We start from the raw sequence: 19204 nt of genomic DNA on the forward strand, positions 1-19204 counted from the left end.
TGAAATAGAATGGTTGGGGTTTTATTCAAATAGAAGCCTATAAAGATAGGCCCAACAAAACAAAACAAAAATTACAACCCAAAATAAATAAGACCAACCCAATGAACATACTAAACATAAGGGAAATTAGTTCTGATAGAAGAAAATAAGACCAACAAAGCATTAAAAGAAGACATAAATGATCCCAACCACCCAGGCAGGTTGTTCAATTCCAAAGCATCTGAAAAGCAAAACCTTTCAGCAGCCTATTATCCCAACAATCTGCTTCAATAATATACTGAAAGGTGTTCTTTCAAAAACCATTACACCTCTTCAGAATCTTGGCACTCCATCTAAAAAGACCCAAAAATTCCTCTTCCAACTATTTTCTTCCTCTTTTCCAGAACAGGGAATCGATATTAGATGTGGCTTGTACGATGTGATGTTGTTTTTTTTCCTTGTAAAGAACTCAATCTATTTGCCTTTTTTGTCTTATTGTGAGAGTTTTCTTTCAAAGTTTCATATTTGAATCATATTATTGGGCTTTTTTTTTAAAAATCTAACTAAAGCTTGACTAATGTACTTATCTTTTGCTTTGGTATTATTAACTATGTAACAAAAGAAGGTTTCTCTTTTGAGGATGTTGACGATGTTTGAAAGGGAGCTTCAATTGGTCCTTCAATTGACTTGGCCATTCATATCCACCCAAAGTATCTCTGTACAATCTCATGATTTTGTTTGGAATAACATTAATATGTGCTGTTGTATTTTATTGTTGTTTCCTATTTGTATGTCTGTTAATGTTTATTGGGCAACTTCCATATAAATTTTATCACATACATCTGTATGTGAAATGTGTACGTATATATATTCTTTTGATATAGCTCCATTATAAATTTGCATGTAAGGATTTTTAGGTTTTGTTTATTTGGTCACTTTTGTTCCTTATAATCCTTACGCATACGACGCCCTTTGAGAAGCTATTGCTACACATTTCATGTCTTAGAAACCCTAACTCATTTTGTTCCTCTATTCTTTCATGTTGTTGCCCTCTTTTTTCATTATTCTATTTTTTCTTTATTTTCTCTTTCTTCTTCTTTTTTGGCTTAATGATGTAAAAAGGCTTTAAGCTTTTTTAAAAAAAAAAGCAATTAAGCTCATTCTCTTTTTTTTTTTGCACTCAGTTAAGCACTTGAACTTTTAAAATGCATCAAAAAGACTCTAAATCTTCTTCAAAAAAAGCAATTAAACCCCTAATTTTTTCACTCAATTGGCTACTTTGAACTTTCAAAATGTTAATACTCTCAAAATTTTTCAAAAAAGGTAATGGCTTACTTACTTTCTTTTTATACATTTTGAAATTTTAAAAATTCAAATAAATGTAAAAAAGAAAATAAGAGCTTAATTTTTTTTTTTTTAATTTGAGTGCTTTTTGATATCCTTAAGCCTTTTCTTTTATTATTCTCCCTTCCTTTTCTTTGTTTTGTTCCTCAAAAGTTACTGTTTTTTTAAAATAATTTCCCTTTAAGCTGAACTGGTTACTTAGTACGTGTATCTGTATGCAATCCTTGGTGCTGTGGATCCAGAAAATATAGGAAATATTCATGGCATCACGGCTGCAAATCGAGGGTGATGCCTCAGTGCTGCTTCGAGTCGCTCACTCCAACCTCAAAAGCTTCGCCACTGACATTCGCTTCTCTCTTCAGGTTCCATTTTTATTAAACAATTTCTTGAACTTCAAATTAATTACTCCTGACGTTTTATTTTTAAAAAAATCGATTTGTTTAAAGATGAGCGTGGAAGCAGTGAAAGATAAGGTATGGAAGAAATGTGGGACTTCGGTAAATTCAATGCGGTTAGAGCTATATGATGATTGTAAAAATAAACTTCGTGATTTAAGTGATGATTCAAGACCTCTCGGTTTCTATTCTCCACTAGATGGGTTAGCCTTTCGCCTTTTCTCCTTTGATTTTTATTGTCATTGTTAACTCTAATTTTATAGATTTTCATTTTAAAAACGTATCAGTTATTTCCTTGTGACTCCTTTTTGCTGTAACAGGTTCCGAATACACATTATAGATCTTGATCCTTCATCCGTAACTTCGGAAGGGTGGCTTGAAGATACGTCATTAGTCGAGAAGTACTCGATTTCTGAAGATGAATACAATAAACGTTCCGGTAAGTTAGTTACCTGCAGAAGCTGATTCTGCAATGTTATTGACTTAAATTTGTTATCCTCCACATTTGTTTCCTTTTAATTTACCTTTTATTTGTTTGCAATGGTTTGAAATTTTTTGTTGTTTCAGGTACATTTAGGAAATTTAAGAAACAAATGGCATCTCAAAATCCATCAGCATTCAGGAACAAAGTAAGTATATCTTATTTCATATATACATATATATGTATATATATATATATATATATATATATATGGGGTAGCTTTAAGCTGTTAATAATATTATATTTAAGTACGCACAAGATTCCTAATGCTTATTACCAAGTGAAATCATGTATATATTGCTGCTATTTCTGTCTTGGTCATGCTTGATGGTTTCATTTACAGATGTCAGATGACTACATGGAAGACCTCTGCACAAATATCAAGGTTGGTTGTGTATTTATTTTTGACTTTGTCATATGTACGTAGCATCTTTTGCAGCATATTAAACTACTGTTTTGGTCTCTCACTCTTTTTAAAGGAAGTAAAATAGTCCAATTCCATGTGTGTGTGTTTTGAAGAAAATGTCATTTATTATTTATTACCTTTGGACATTGGTAGTTCAACAAGAAATTATTTAATATTTGCCCACCATCTTGACAATGGTTTTGTACTGATGAAAGAACTTAATAAAATTCAGTAGTGGCTAAGTTATTTCTAGTTTTATCATCTTTAGAGATCAGAGATTAGTTAGTTTTTCATTTGTGATTTTCCCTTTTTGAAGTGCCAAATGAATGATCTTTAAAACCTATATTTTTTGTTGCTAGATGCTTAAGGAAAGCTCATGAAGATCATAGACTGATTGATATGGTACTTAAATATAGTGGCAAATAAATTCAATTAATTCAGTACTTCATGCTTGATAATGCTCACCCTCTACCAAATGTAGTTTTTTGTGTATATCACTTCTAGGATATGTTTTGTATATTTTCCTAGAGTGAAGAACCTTGCTATTTTCCCTCTATTTCTCAACATCACATTTATCTTCTGTTGTTTTGCCTGCATGCTTCAACTTAAGTGCTGTATTTATTTTCACATTGTTTCAAATCAGGTAGGAGATAGATGTGAAGTTGATTCAGGGGAGAAAAGAGGTGTTGTCAAATATGTGGGTCGAGCAGAAGCATTAGGGCCAGGCTTTTGGATTGGAGTTCAATATGATGAACCGTTGGGAAAACATGATGGAATGTATGTAAACTCTATATTCTTATTTTCTTAATGTTCTCTTCATTTTTTAAGTAATGTTCTTGTTGTATGGTACTTCTATTTTTTTTTTTTTGTGTGTGTGTGTGTGTGTGTGTGTGTGTGTGATAGAAACTCTTAAAAGGATTGATTTTTTTGGTCTATTATATGCCTTTCTTAAAAAAATTGGTATTTAATTTATTCACGTTGAAGGTGATTTGAAATTTTCTCTTGACACAGATGCGTTAAATTGGTTATCCTATTTGGATGTTTATTAGATAATCTATCTTATTTGGACGCACTATTTTCATTTGTTAAATTATCTATTGGTCATACTGCAGAGTGAAAGGAACTCGGTATTTTCAATGCCCTCCACTTTGCGGTGCAATGGTTAGGCCTGACAAAGTAAAGGTTATTCTGTGGCCTTCACAAGTTCAAATATTTTAGGTAGATAGTCCTATTATGAAGCATTCTGCTCCAACAAATTGAATAAATTCCTGGAGCTTACCTTTAAGTTTAACCCTTGGCAAAGTTTCTTGCCCACTGGCATCTTTCTTTTTCTTTTTTCTATCTATGGACCTTTATTGCAATAGCTCGGAATGCACATATATCCATGATGGCATTGCAGGCTTTAAGAAAGCAAGTTTACTGCATTGCAATTCATTGTCCATAACTACTTAATAGTATTATTTGTTTATTTTGTGTTTCCTTCTAATTATTATAGCATAATTAAAAATGGAAAAGTAGCATTAACATTGATTGCTAATTGATTTATAGTTGTGGATGGGACACGGAAAAGTGATAGGAAGAATAACAGATGGAATAAATGTTGTACATGTTAGTGAGATTATATATTAGGGAATCTGATTCATACTTTTTTGCTTCGAAAGATTTTGATCTAAGTGACTAACCGTAAGGGAAATCAGTGAGTTCTCTTTGTTTTTGTTCATAAGATCTCTGTGAGAGTTCTTTGTTGAGTATCTAACAAGTCTATCCAAACAGCTGATGGACTCTATTTTTGTCTAGTTTTTCTTCTTTCATGAGAAAATACATTACATATATGTTTAACAGGCAGCTTAATCGTTTTTCATATCCGAAGTCCAAGAGGTGTATTCTGACAGTAAAATATTTGGTGTCTCCTACCTGTTTTACCGCTTTTATTTATTTGTAACTTGGGATGGAACTTGTTATTTGCAGGTTGGTGGCTATCCTGAACGAGATCCCTTTGAAGAGGATGAGATATGATGTGATCGCGAAAGGGTACTGCTGCATCATTTGTTTCCATGCAGTATCAATAACCTTACAGAGATTGGCAATGATATATGATTTTATTTTTGGTATTATTGCAACATATTTGGCGTGGGACTGATGTGTGAGATACAAAACTCTTAGAGAGATGATACCTGAGCAATACTTTCCTATAATCTACTATTAATATATGATTCTTGTGTCTAAATCGTAGATCTTCGAGTTCTTTTTAAAACGGTTTTTGAATCACTTGATTTTGTGGCTTGTAGCCCAAGATACAATTGTTTTCGTAAAGTAGTGCAAAACCAATTAGTTTGGATATTTCTGGTTTACTACTTTTAAATCAATCATGGTACCTGTTGAGTAATTAAATTAAGCAAATTCAATATATATACTATAATTTACTGCAGATCTGGAGAGAGGAGATGCAGCTGGTACCTGGGCAAGGCCATTATCCCTGAAGAAGTGGAGAAGTAATGTGCAACCATACTGCACAAAATTCCATTGTTTAACACTACACATCACATATACTGAGGAGGTAGCCATCTGATTCTCTTCTGGTCCTGTTCTCTGTAGATTCCTAGTTCATTAATAAACAATTGGATTTATTTGAATAATAAATATGGAGGATTATGTGGGGCAATGGCATTTATTTATTACAAAAGCAGGAGGCAAAGAAAAGAAGCTGGCCTTTGGACCTGAATCCTGCATAAAAAAAGGGATATGATGATCAACATGGGAAGCTGATGGATGGTCTTTACAAGGCCACTGGTTAGGCAAAGCAAAAGCAAAGCTTAGCTTGTAGGTGGTGGTGGTGGAATTGTGGGAGGGTAACATCTGCAAAGATGACAAATACAGGAGGAAGTAAAATTCTCAAACAAGACCATTTCAGATGACAATCAAAGATGATATCTTCTATTGTTAGGTAGGTTAAAGCTATCACAGAATACCACTACTTACTGTTATATATAGTTACTACAATAATATGTATTTATTTATCAAGGTAGGAAGTCTGCTCTCTTCTCTTCTCTTCTCTTCTCTTCTCATGCATTATCAATTTTGACCAGACGTCTAATTTCAATGTTATTCGAAAATAATAATTTATAAAATTAATATAACTTGGAAGCCACTATTTCAATTTTAAGTTATTGTAATAATAATCGTGTTAATTGAACTGAATTAGGATTGAAATGATTGGATATGTTTTATTTACTTCACGATTTACATCCACATTATTAAATTAACATTGTCTTAATAAAAATGTAGCAGTTGACATAAATTTTAAACTTTAACCTCAGTAGTTTAAAATTTTAATTTATTAAATTTGATAAGAAAACATATATATATATATATATATATTTGTCGAAAAAGGAATTAAGCTTTATTAAAAGATAAAATATTGTTCGAAGCATAGTGCGTCCTTGCATGTCACATAGAAGTTGGAGATTTAGGCAACAGAAGAAGCTTCGCCATGAAACATCATTCTTCGGGGGAGGAATAGGATGTAAATAGCTCTTTAGTCTGGCTGAAGCATCAACATATTTGTTGCCTTCTCGGAACATATGCTTCAAGGATTTAAAAGTCATACTGCGAAGGAATATCCTACATTCATCAATCAAAGATGGCAATATAATATTAGAATCTCTATTAAAAGACAATCGGCATAGTCATTGCCTTTTCGAAATACATGCTTCAAGGACCTAAAAGTCATATTGCGAATGAGTATCTTGCATTCATCAATCAAAGGTGAAAATATAATATTAGAAACTTTTATCATAAGACAAATTGAATGATGACAATGGCATCTACTTCTATCATAAGATTAACTACATTAAGATCTCTCAGAGTCTAGAATTTTGCTTCAACATTAGTGGCTTTAGGAATATGATTTGGCAACTCTTAATAGGTATTGTATCTCTTCTTGATCATTGGAGCTATGAGCCTTTTTCATCTCTACTAATATTAAGTCCTTTATTAAGTTTAGTGTCACTAGTTAAGTGGCATTAACTCAGTTGGTTATATTATTAATTAGCTGGTATAGCATGTTTTCTGTCTGCTGGTATAACACACCTTTCATCTTTGTCTAGGGTTTCGATTTTGTACTAGTGGTTTTTGAATCTTAGGGGGCTCCTCCAGGGGGAAATGGAAGAGGATTTAGCAAAATCTAAATGTTTTTGAGGAAGAAGAAGAGCTTTTTCAAGGCCAAGGGAATATAGATGTGATTGAAGAGGATTATAGGCTTTTCCTGGTGGGGCGAGTTTTAACGAATAGTTAGTGCACTTCCCATTGATGAGAAATACTCTTGTAGATTTATGACATCCGTTGGGTGGAGTCTCTATATCGAATATTGGGGAAAATAGGTATTTGTTTCATTTTTACTATGATATATATCTAAGGAGGTGAATGAAGGTATGTCGTGGACTTTTAATAAACATCTAATCATATTTTACAAGTTGGAATCGAGCGAAGACCCATTACAAGTGCCTCTTTTTTTTCTCCAAAATTTTGGGTTCAGATCTACAATCTACCAATGGAATTTATGTTAAAGGGAATGACATGCCAATTTGGGAATTTCATTGGTAAATTCATGAAGTATGACACTTCTTTGATCTCAAGAGGGTCAGTCGGTTCATTAGAATACGAGTAAAGATGGATGTTCAAGTCTCTTTGAAAAGAAAGAAGCGAATTTTTTGGATCAGAATCATTTAGTTTATGCCTATTTCTAGTATGAAAAACTCACGTTATTCTATTTTTATGTGGGAAGCTTGGTCACTGGTAGGGCTTTTGTCTAATTTGGGTTACGCTAGGGACACGAAATGTAGAATTTGGGTGGGATATTTCGCTAAAAGCGGCATTAAGGAGGGGGCTGGCGGCTGTAAGTAGGTGGTTACGATAAGAAAATCTAAGGAGGAACACTTTAGGAGGGGCTTTGGATAGAAAGGGCGGTGGGAGAAATTTTAGGGATTTGCAATCTCCTCATCCTTATCTAGGAATAGAGGAAATAATTGGATGACTAATGTATCTAATGTTAGTCATCAGGTATATATAGAGAATGCAGTTGATGGGTCAAGTTTGGAAGGGCAGATAGAGATAGGTTTTGATATGGAGGATAACCCTCTAAAATTGGTTGACGGTAAGAAGAGGTAGCATACCCATGCCAGGAATTTGAATATTTTGTTAATATGGATTTGACAGATTCAGGAATCTATGCTGAAATATCGCATCCGCTATTAAGCAGGCCAGTTAGGAGCAATGAAAATTATAAGTTGGAATTTTTAAGGATTGAGGCATCCACGAGCTATCAAACATCTCAAAAATAAGTTGAGACAGATTAAGCCCCAACTGCTGTTTCTAATTGAAACAAAGTTAAGTGTAACAAGAATTGAGCGGATCAGAGAAAGGTCTAGATTTCTTAGTGGTATATAAATGTTGGTGTGCATGGTACTAAAGGTAGGCTATCAATGGGATGAAATAATGATTGTACTGTTTAGCTAAGAAATTTCTCCTCTTTGCACATTGATGTGGAGATTATGGAAGGGGATGGGTTGACTAATTAGAGGTTTACGGGTTTTCATAGGTCACCAGAAGAAAGACAAAGAGAAGACTCATGAAATCTGTTAAAGTTTTTGGGTAGGGATATTTTGTTACCGTGGTTGGTGATGGGAGACTTTAATGAAATTATGTATTCGTTTGAAAAATGAGGGGGACGACTTCGAGATGAATGAAAGATGAGGATGTTTCGAGAAACTCTTGAAGAGTGTGATCTCAATGATCTGGGATTTTCGGGTCAGTGGTTTACTTGGGAAAGAGGTAGGCTATCGGATAATAATATGCGTGAACATCTGAATTGGGGTGGCTAATTTGGCTTGGTGGGAGCTCTTCCTTGGTTATACTATTAAGCATCTTACTCGTGCTTTTTTTTATTATTGTCCGATATTGGCTAATACTACAAGCAATGAAAGAAATCAGATGGTAAAAAACTGCTTCCAATTTCGTTTTAATGCAAATTGGGTACTTGAAGAAACATGTGAGATGCAAATTAAGAATTTTTGGGAGTCGTCCGGATGGATGTGCCGACAAAGTTAAAAGAATTAGGGATGGAGTTAAGTAGGTGAGTGAGAGAGAATCAAAGGTTGAGGAAGCATGAAGTCTTTGAGTTAAATGTTCGGTTGGAAGAGTTGAATTTTGCTGACCCTGATAAGGACAGTCTAACTAAACTAATGAAAGTTAAGCTTGCCTTAAACATGGAAGAAGACAAAGAAGAGCTGTTCTAAGAACAACAGGCAAGAGCAAATTGGCTTAAATTTAGAGATCAAAATACGACTTATTTTTATAAGTTTGTATCTTATCGTAAGAAAAATAATGTCATCAGGGGACTGATAGATAATGATGGAGTATGGGTAACAAAGGAAATGGAAATGGTTGTGATTGCGACAAATTATTTCAAAGAATTATTCACTACTTCTACAGTAAGAAGCTGTGAACATGTGTTGTCAGGAATACAACCTTGTGTCTCAAAGAGCATGAACGACGAGTTGTCAGTTGCATTTAGAGAAGATGAAGTGTGGGAAGTAGTTAAAAGTATGGCGCCACTAAAAGCATCAGTTGTGGATGGATTCCCAACTTTATTTTTCCAGAAACATTGGCATGCTATTGGCAATGATATATCTCAATGTTACATTGATTTTTTAAATGGAACGAGTGAGCTTGATATTATTAATTGTACAAATCTAGTGCTTATCCCTGAAGTAAGCAACACGAATGCAATGTCATAGTTCAGACCTATCAGTCTTTGCAATGTTATTTACAAGATTATAGCCAAGACAATAGTTAATAGATTCAGGAAGGTTCTGGGTGTTTGTATTGATAAGGCCCAAGAGGCGTTTGTTCCTAGGAAGCAGACTTTAGATAACATTCTCATTACTTATGAAATATTGTACGCCTTTAAAAAGAGGCATTATGGCTCTCATGGTTCGTTTGTGTTAAAGTTGGATATGAGTAAGGCCTATGATAGGATGGAATGAGTTTTTCTGATAAGGATGATAGAGCGAATGGGGTCTTATAGGGAATGGATTGATTTAGTGATGAAATATGTAACAATGGTGTTACACTCAGTCATTTTTAATGGTAACCAATGAGATGTGTTACGTCCTTCCCGAAGTTTGCGACAAAGGGGTCCTTTAAGCCCTTATTTATTTTTAATTTGTGTAAAAGGTTCATCTAGTTTGCTCAATTTGGCGAAACAAGATAGGATAATTTAAGGAGAAGGAGTGGGGAGGCGTGGTTTGACAGTAACACATTTGTTCTTTGCAGATGACAATATTCTTTTTGGCGGCATAAGTGAGGAGAAAGCGAATACAATGAAAACAATTGTATTAGAATATGGAGTTTTAGGCCAATTGGTAAATTTTGATAAATTTTTTGTTTATTTTAGCACAAAAGTTGATAGCATGATAAAGGAACGAACCATAGATGTTTTGGGTGTACGAATCTTGAGTAACTCGGAAAAGTACCCCAGTTGTCAACAATTATTGGGTGAAAGAAGAAGGAAGTACCTCTTAGTTTCAAAGAAAAGTTTATAAAATGAATACAGAGTTGGAGTGTTCGTCATTTATCAGCAGAGGGAAAAGAGGTATTTATTAAGTCCATCTTGCAAGTAATCCCAATTTATGCTATGAAATGTTTTTTATTACCGGTTATGTTGTGTTGCGAGTTAGAAAACATTATTAGTAGATTTTGATGGCGTAATAATATAACAAAAGAAGGGTATACATTGGTGCCAATGGTGGTTATTGTGTAGACCAAAATCCAAAGATAGACTAAGCTTTCGAGATTTAGCTAGATTTAATGTGGCATTGTTAGCGAAACAAACTTGGAGATTATTAACAAAGTCAGATTTAATGTGGCCTGATGTCAATGAAGCAGAGGGAAGGCGAGTCCCTTTAGGATTATGTAAAAAGATTTCATGCAACGACCCTAAACATAAAAAATTTGAAGGACCAGTGGGCCACAGATGACTTCATCATGGGAGTGCAAAACGATCATGTACAATGTTCCTTTATGGATAACAAACCATAGAGTCTAGCTGTTTTGTATGAGCGAGCTCATAAACTCGCAGAAGTAGAAGAAATCAACAGAGCATCATGTGTTACGTATCAGAGGGAAGACAAGTAGTTTTGAAACAAAGAAGGAACCCACATCCTACAGGGTCCTCATGGCCAATCATTACGAGTAAGAAACGACAGGTCGCAAAAGAGTCAGGCTTAGAGTGATACCCTTAATGCTTCCTAGACACCCTAGCAAGAACACGCCAGGAGATACACCCTTAAGAAAGGTTTGAGGTTTACACCCCCTGAATGCTACATGCACTTACATCATTGACTAGGTTAAGAGCCTCAATATCTTGTCCAAGTCACCCCCGATAAGGAGTATTGGGAGAAGGGTGAACTCGAGGGGCCGATGTGATTTCCACGATGATATGAGACACAAGACAAATGATTGCTTCATACTAAAAATGCCATAGAAAAAGTAATACGAAATGGAGAGCTCTTAGAATACGTAAATCAAAGCGGTTAGCAATAGGGTCAGAGCTCACGCAGTGACCCCAATGGCAAACAAAAATTTTAAGGCATCATCCATGTGATTGTAGGTATGCATGACAACAGGGCAAGTTCTAACACAAAAAGAAGGGCACAAATGATAAATGTGATGTTAGTTAGTGCCCTCAAGAAGCTGCACTGATAGGAAAAATAGAATCTTGAATTTGGCAGAGATAACGAAGAACTAATCTGCAATGAGGAGGGAACCGACCCGATGGTGGTTTCGATAGTAACCGTTGGTTTTGGGGTCAAAAGGATACTTGTTGATAGCGAAAATGAAGTAAAGGTACTATCTTGGGAAGCGTATCAGAAGATGGGATTAAAAGAATAAGTATTGTCCAAAGCTAGTCCGTTATATGACTTTGTGAACCACCCAGTCGAGGTGAAAGGCTCAATCAGCTTGCCAAACGCCTTAGGGGATGGCGAGCACAGTACCACAGAATACGTTCAATTCTATATGGTGGATCATCAAATGGCATACAACACCATCTTCGGGAGATCGATAATGAAGATGGCGAGGATGGTGGTTGTAACGTTTTGTATGAAAATTAAATTTCCAACAAAAAATAGGGTTGAATTCCTATGATCTGATCAATCCACTGTGAGGCAGTGTCTAATTTTGTCTGTCAAGCAAGCAAGAGAGCTCGTAGCTAAAGGGTAAAGTTCTAAGAGGCCTAGTCAGCAATTCAGATTCTGGATTTGGATGTTTGGACATAAACGACGAGCACGAGAATAGAAAACCCGAAGCTGCAGATCATAATGAATCATGTTGGTAAGTGTTTTTTCCTGGTCTACAACGGACATGCCAGGTGTAGACCCCCCAAGTGATTGTGTACAAGCTGGACATACTCCCAGAGGCGAAGCTAGTAAAGCAGAAGAGAATAAAGTTCGTGCCTCAGGTGATAGAAACAGTGTTATAAGAGGTTGCTAAGCTATTATCGGCAGGATTTATATAGGAGGTGGAATATCTAGATTGGGCCTCGAACGTGGTAATGATAAAGAAAACGAACAGTAAATTGAGTATGTGTATCGACTTTACCAACCTCAACAAGGCATGCCCAAAGGATAGCTTTCCCCTACCCTAATCGATTGATTGGTCGATGCTTTTACGGGCCACAAGTTCGTGAGCTTTATGGATGCTTTATCAGGTTACAATAAGATCCTATTGGACCAAGGTGACCAGGAGAAAATAACTTTCATCACCGAATGACTTTTTTGCTACTGGGTTATGCCGTTTGGTCTCAAGAACACAGGAGCGACCTATCAGAGGTTAGTAAATAGGACATTCAAGAACTAGATAGGCCGAAGCCTCGAGGTCTATGTGGATGAGATGTTTGTGAAAAGCGAGTCCCAGGGAAGCATGTACGAAGCCGATCGAAGACATTTGCAGTCCTAAAAGCTCAGAGCATAAAACTAAACCCAAAGAAGTGTGCTTTTGAGGTGCGAGATAGCAGGTTCCTAGGCTTTATGACTTTGGAGAGAGAAATAGAGGTAAACCTCAAAAAAATCTTGGCAGATTCTTAGGCTTTATGACTTTGGAGAGAGAAATAGAGGTAAACGTTGAAAAAATCCAAGCAATTATGGAAATATCTCCTCTGTGAACCATAAAGGATATACAACGTCTCATAGGAAGAGTGGTAGCATTGAGCAAATTTATCTTGAGGATGACAAACAAGTGCCTTCCTTTCTTCAAAGCTTTAAGAACCTCCTTCTCAATGATAGAAGAGTGTCGGGCAACCTTCGAAGAACTAAAACTATACTTCACCTCCCCTTCAATGTTAAAATTACCTCGGGTAGGAGAAACACTCTATCTATCCGTGGCTACCTCAGAAGAGATAGTCGTGACAGTACTAGTTAAATCAGAGGGTGTCCACCAGTTCTTAATATATTACATCAGAAAGGTAGTCCAAAATGATGACTTGAGGTGCTCAAGAATAGAAAAGTGTATCTATGTTTATTGTAGCTCACAATTTATGACCATACTTCTAAGCCCATCTAGTTGTTATGGTTACCAACCAGTCTATGAAGGAGCTGCTATCTAAGGCGGACACTTTAGAAAGGGTAACGAAGTGGAGTATTGAGCTCGTTAACTACAAGATAGACTTTGCCTCACAAACCGCGATAAAGGAATAAGTGCTAACAGATTTCATAGTGGAATGTTCCTTTGAAAGAACTGTCGATGTAGCAGGTAACGTAGGTTACAATTCAAAATGTCGGATGATGTATGTCCTGTAAAAATTATACTAACTATGAATCTTAATAAATGTTAAAAACTTGATCTGTTACATTTCGTGATGAAGCATGACATGCTAACGATTTAATAAGTATTTTATGATGAGGCACTATGTGCTCCATATTTTATGCTAAAATTGCTCTTTCGTTTGTTGAACATCGTTTACTAGCTAACCCCTCCCAGGACGTGCACATGCAACTGAAAATTCAAAAACTTGGCTAGTTTTTGTTAATGTCTCCACAGCCAAAACAGGATCAGGGGTAGACACACTCATAATCAACCCGAGTGGCAATGAATGGTAGTATAAACTATCATTTGGGATCCGAACATCAAATAACATCATCGAGTATGAAGCCTTGGTGTCAGGACTGCAATTAGTACGCCAATTTAGAGCAAAGGATCTAATTATTCACACAGATTTGCAACTGCTGGAAAAGTAGATGAATGGAGAATACGATGTGAAAGAAAGAGTGCTAAAAATATCATACAATGGCAGCCCAACTGCTTGTAGGGTTCGATGCTTTATCCAAATTGGCATCCTCGGTTGTCATCGAGCAAAGAGGAAAAAACCTATTCGAGCATAGGGAGACCCCGAGCTATGACGCACCACAAGTGTTATACATGAACAAGGAGAAGATGTAGATGACACCAATAGTTCGTATCCTCCAAGACGAACCAGACAATCAAGAAAAAAAATTTCTTGTAAAACTATAGCGTAAAGCAGCGAGATCCACCCTATTGGATGGTGTACTATATAGAAAAGGGTTTTTGCATCCACTATTGTGGTGCCTATCACCATCTAAAGTGAATATGTTATGAGAGAGATCCACGAGAGAATTTGTGGCAATCATTTAGGAGGCAAATTGCTCACGCAAAAATCTTTAGACAAGGGTACTATTGGCCTACAATCCAGGAAGACGTCCATCAGTTAGTTCGCACGTGCGATTCATGTCAGAGAAATGTCAAAGTCCAGCAACAACTAGCAGAGCCCCTTCAAGTTATGTTAAGTCATTAGCCATTTGCAAGTTGGGGGGTTGATATCATTGGCCCGTTCCCTATAGCCATGGCACAAAAGAAATTCATAGTAGTGGTTGTAGACTACTTCACCAAATGGATTGAAGTTGAAGCTTTGACAACCATCATAGAAAAGCAGATAAAGTCTTTCCTTTGGAAATCGATTGTTTGCAGGTTTGGGATACTTCGCATGATCATCACGGATAAAAAAAATAGTTTCAGGGAAAATTCAAAAACTTATGCACTAACCTCCAAATAGCTCTAGATCAAAGCTCAGCAAAAACACCACAACTATTAGGCAATTGGAAGCAATGAACAAGAAAATTCTAATAGCCCTCAAGAAAAAAGTTGGTGAAGCTAAAGGCACTTGGTTGGAAGAACTGCCTGGAATTTTATGGGTTCTGCGAACTACACCCCACACCGCAGTAGGAGAAATGACTTTTTCGCTTATTTACGATGCAAAAGTTGTGATCCCTGCGAAGAACAGTTTAAGTTGGCATAGAACATAATACTTCAATGAGGAATCCAATTAGGAGCCTGTTAGGCTCAATCTTGACCTGATTGAATAACTTAGAGAGATAGCTGAAATTAAAAATACAGCATGTGCCTAACAAGTAGCCCGCTACTACAATTTCAAGATAAAAAACAAGCAGTTCCAGGTCAGCGATCTTGTCTTAAGGAATATCAAAGTTAGTCTACCCGCTTCGTAGAAGGGAAAATGGCTCCAAATTGGGAATGAGCATATAAGCTAGCAAAAATGAAAGGCCCAGTTGTACCGCGAACTAGAAATATCTGGCACCTCAAAAAGTATCATGTGTAAATCCTTACCTTGTGAATGAAGAATTTTTTTCATCAACATTTATGCCATACTAAGGCTCGCGAGCGAAGAGCCGCAGCCTTCAAAACAGTTAGTGAGAGCAAAGCTCCCAACTGTCATACTAAGGCTCGTAGGTGAAAAGTCGCAACCTCCAACACAGTTGGCGAGAACAGAGCTCCCAGCTGTAATATTGAGGCTCGCATGCGAAGGGCAGCAGACTCTAACACAGTTAATGAGAGTAAAACTCCCAACTATCATATTTAGGCTCGTAGGCAAAGAGTCGCAACCTCTAACACAATTAAAGAGAGTAAAACTCCCAACTGTCATACTAAGGTTGGCAGGATAAAGACCGCAGCATCCAACATAGTTTGCAAGAGTTGAAAACTCTCAGCTATGTTATTTTCAAAATTTTCACAAGTATAAAACAGCTCGCAGATTCAAACTCTTAGATATGTTATGTTTCAAAGTTTTCACAAGTATAAAACATTTCTCAAATTCACATCCCCAATTGATTATCTTTCAAAATTTTCACAAGTATAAAATAGCTCACGGATTCACATCCCCAGTTGATTATCTTTCAAAATTTTTACAAGTATAAAATAGCTCACAGATTCATATCCTCAGCTAACAATCTCATTAAGTCCCAAACAGCTTATAGTTGGTGATCTTCAAAGGTTTTTACTTAAAGCCTTTACAATAACGATATAGCTATGCGAAAAATATGATGAGCTCGCAAAAGAAACCGTCGCAATAGACTATCAAAAACAAACTTCTTCAATTATAAATTATCATTTCTAAAAAATAATAAAACAACAATAAATACAAATGGACTAAGATATGTTATTCCCAACTGCTCCATCAACGCCTTGGTTTGCATTATTAGAAGGGGCCACATCCTCATTCCCAACTAGGTCCTCTTCTAAGTAAAAATTTGAAGAGTTCTTCCAAGTGGACATAAATGAGTCACACGCATTGCTAGAAGGAAAAATCACTTCAAAACCCAGCTTGTCCTCATTCGCAGCAAAAGGGCCACATCCTCATTCCCAACTAGGTCCTCTTCTAAGTAAAAATCTGAAGAGTTCTTCCAAGTGGACATAAATGAGTCACACGCATTGCTAGAAGGAAAAATCACTTCAAAACCCAGCTTGTCCATATCTACCCTGTCGAGAGCATCGAAGTCTACTTTACGAGCATCAAAGGGATTACCAATAATTTGAGTGTGCTGCAGTATGTTCATTTTCAGTTTTGAAATTGAACTTAAAACATTCTTAGTTGCTTTCTCATTGAATTTTTCCAAAGCCTCAGACTGCTTCTACACAGTGGCCTCAAATTAGTCCTCACACTTCCTAATAATCTTCTCAATAGTGGTTGCGTGCTCCGTAGTGACCCTTTTCACCTCAGTCTACGCAACCTTTTTACTCTGCCTCTCAGCGGCCACCTCACAGGCTAGCCCCTCCATCTTGACCTTAGCAACAGCCAGACGCTCTGTAAGATCCCTATTCTCTTTATTGATAACCTCATTGTCCTCTTTCATCTTATGATACAGTCCAAAAACTCTTACCAACTCTGTATTAGTCTCTACAAGCTCCTTCTAACGGGCCCCTTCATTACTGGAGGTATTCGTGCGCTGCTTAGCCTCATAGCCTCTAGCACAGAAGCTTCCCATCTGAGGGCCACGTCATCAGGGTTATAAGGGTACCCCTGCGAGCTCGAATCTCTGCGTCACGGGAATAAACTTTAATTACTTCCAACGGTAGTTCCTCCAACAACAAGTACAGGAAGAGGGGCATGAAGGGCAAATGGGAGAGCATCCTCATCAATAGCAATCAGCGAACTAACAGGGGGATAGTTGGCAAACTCGCCACTGAAGAACTTAGAGAATTTAAAGCTTCAACCACTGCAGCAATAGAACCAACAAGGTCTGCCCTTCTCTTACTATATAGCTACAATTGTTAATTATTCCTTCCTTCTCACTCGAAGAACTGACGCGCACAACCCCTGCAATAGTCTTAATTGTTCATTATTCCTTCTTTCTCACTCACAGAACTGACGTGCACAACCCCTGCAATAGTCTTACGCTTCTTGCAAGCACCACTTATCAAATAAGCAATATTCATAGCCTCGTTGATCTCGCGAGAGATACTGTCAGTCTCACTCGAACTATCCTTAGAGCTGTGATTGATCCCTGCACCAGTAACAACCCTATGATCAGTGGAAGCAGTTAACAAATTAACATTCTACCTACCACTTTCCCCCTACGAATACTCGGTAAAAGCAAATGGACAAAGCTTCAACTCACAGAAATGGTAGAAACAATTTACTGGTTCCTTAGCGGCGCCCTGAAAACACGAAAATTTACACATTTTTACATACCATTTTTAACTTAAAATCATACAGTTTCGATAAAATTCTTGTCGAAAAAATAATTAATTTTTACAAAATAATTAAAGTGCACTTAAAATATGAACATGTTGAATTTTAATTAATTTTATAATTAATTTTGATGAATTTTGGTTATTTTGGACAGATTTGCACAAAGGGTGAAAAATGGCTCGACAGAAACTGCTAGAAGCACAAAATCGAGAAGCAATTTGAAGTATCGAGGTGAACTAAATTTCAGGCTAAAACAGTCCAAAATTATATGTATTAATTCATACTATAATTAATTTTAATTTATATCTAATTTAATTTGGGTTAATAAATTATTATTAATTAATTATGAAAAAATGGTCCAGTTGAACTGAACCGAGTAAACCGAACCGACCAAGAAATGGACAGCCCAAAAACCGTCCCAAGAGCTGACCCAAATCAACTTATTAGTTGATTATTTAAGCTTGCAAAGAGGCCCTTGAAGACTTGTTCAAGTTGCATTCAAACCCCTCCACTATTGGTGGCTTTATATATTTGCCTCAAGCCTAATTTAGCAAAGTTGAAACTATCAACCTTGCCACATGTGTGGTCGACCAAGGGAGGGCTCTTTGGCTGATAATTTTAGCTATTTTTAGCAACCCTCATCAGCTATAAAAACCCCATTAGGCTGGTCATTTGAAAAACACACCTCAAGCATTCACATCTTTCCTATCTTCTCTCCACTTTCTCTATTCTTTTCCATTCCAAAATTTCCTTGCTCTCTTGCCGATTTCTCCTCTTGGGAAAGGGGCATTCATCAGCAATTTGGAGCAGCAATTAAGTGTTCATAGCAACCTTGGTCGACGAGGACAACAGAGAAGGAAGAACGGAGCAACTAGTCAAGCCACGAAAAAACACCGGATTTGATTCTTGTTCCCTATCTCTTTAATTTTTGTTGTTGTTATGCTGAACATATCTATGAATATTTATGTTGTTGGAATGGATCAATTTAGCTTGAATTTAATTCGTTTTAGGTTGATTGCATTTCGTTTATTAAAATTATTAAAATTGTGTTTATGTTGTTATAGGCCTCGGTAAGATGCTTGATTAAATAAAATCATGACTAAGTTATTCTTGCATTACAATTGTTAGGTAACTAATGAATTAATTATTTAAACGTATTGAAATTGTAATTAATGGACACAGTACTTAATCAGTGTATGTTTAATCATCTAAGGTAGCTGAGGGTTAGATTAGCAACGGTATCTGACGATACATTTTCCTTGCATAACTTGCAAGATTATTGTGATTAAATTGTTTCAAGGTAAGGATACTTTGTTACCTCACATAGTCTTTTATGTGCTTATTAAATCGAGTTAATTGTTTGAATTGACATAGGGATATGTACAAGAGATTATTTCGATTTAATAAGTATGTATGTGCAACAACATATTTGCCTATTAAGATTTGTTTAATCGGTTGAATTGACATAGGGATATAGTCAAGAGATGATTGGATTTTGGTAGGTGAGTATGTTCATAAGTTAGCAAATTACCGAGTTGCCGTGA

At 36.3% G+C, this 19204-nt stretch overlaps 1 protein-coding gene across 12 annotated transcripts; it reads left to right on the top strand.

The window, feature by feature from the left end:
• The first annotated feature begins 203 nt into the window (after positions 1-203).
• On the top strand, positions 204-5768 carry LOC105780647 (tubulin-folding cofactor B). 12 transcript variants are annotated; one of them, XR_008195083.1, is made up of 11 exons: positions 204-476; positions 602-689; positions 1566-1685; positions 1770-1921; positions 2039-2157; positions 2286-2347; positions 2543-2584; positions 3249-3382; positions 4574-4748; positions 5035-5162; positions 5293-5768. XR_008195083.1 is itself a non-coding variant. In XM_052629340.1 (9 exons), exons 1-8 carry the CDS (start codon positions 1584-1586, stop codon positions 4619-4621), a joined length of 729 nt encoding a protein of 242 aa, XP_052485300.1. In that variant the 5' UTR covers positions 205-1583; the 3' UTR covers positions 4622-4636; positions 5035-5162. The 12 variants fall into 12 exon arrangements, 3 of the variants coding, with proteins under 3 accessions (XP_052485300.1, XP_052485301.1, XP_012460548.1); XR_008195084.1 differs by having other exon boundaries at positions 204-439; XR_008195082.1 differs by having other exon boundaries at positions 204-689.
• Positions 5769-19204: the final 13436 nt, after the last annotated feature.

This window comes from Gossypium raimondii, chromosome 4, assembly GCF_025698545.1.
Source record: "Gossypium raimondii isolate GPD5lz chromosome 4, ASM2569854v1, whole genome shotgun sequence".
NCBI lineage: Eukaryota > Viridiplantae > Streptophyta > Magnoliopsida > Malvales > Malvaceae > Gossypium > Gossypium raimondii.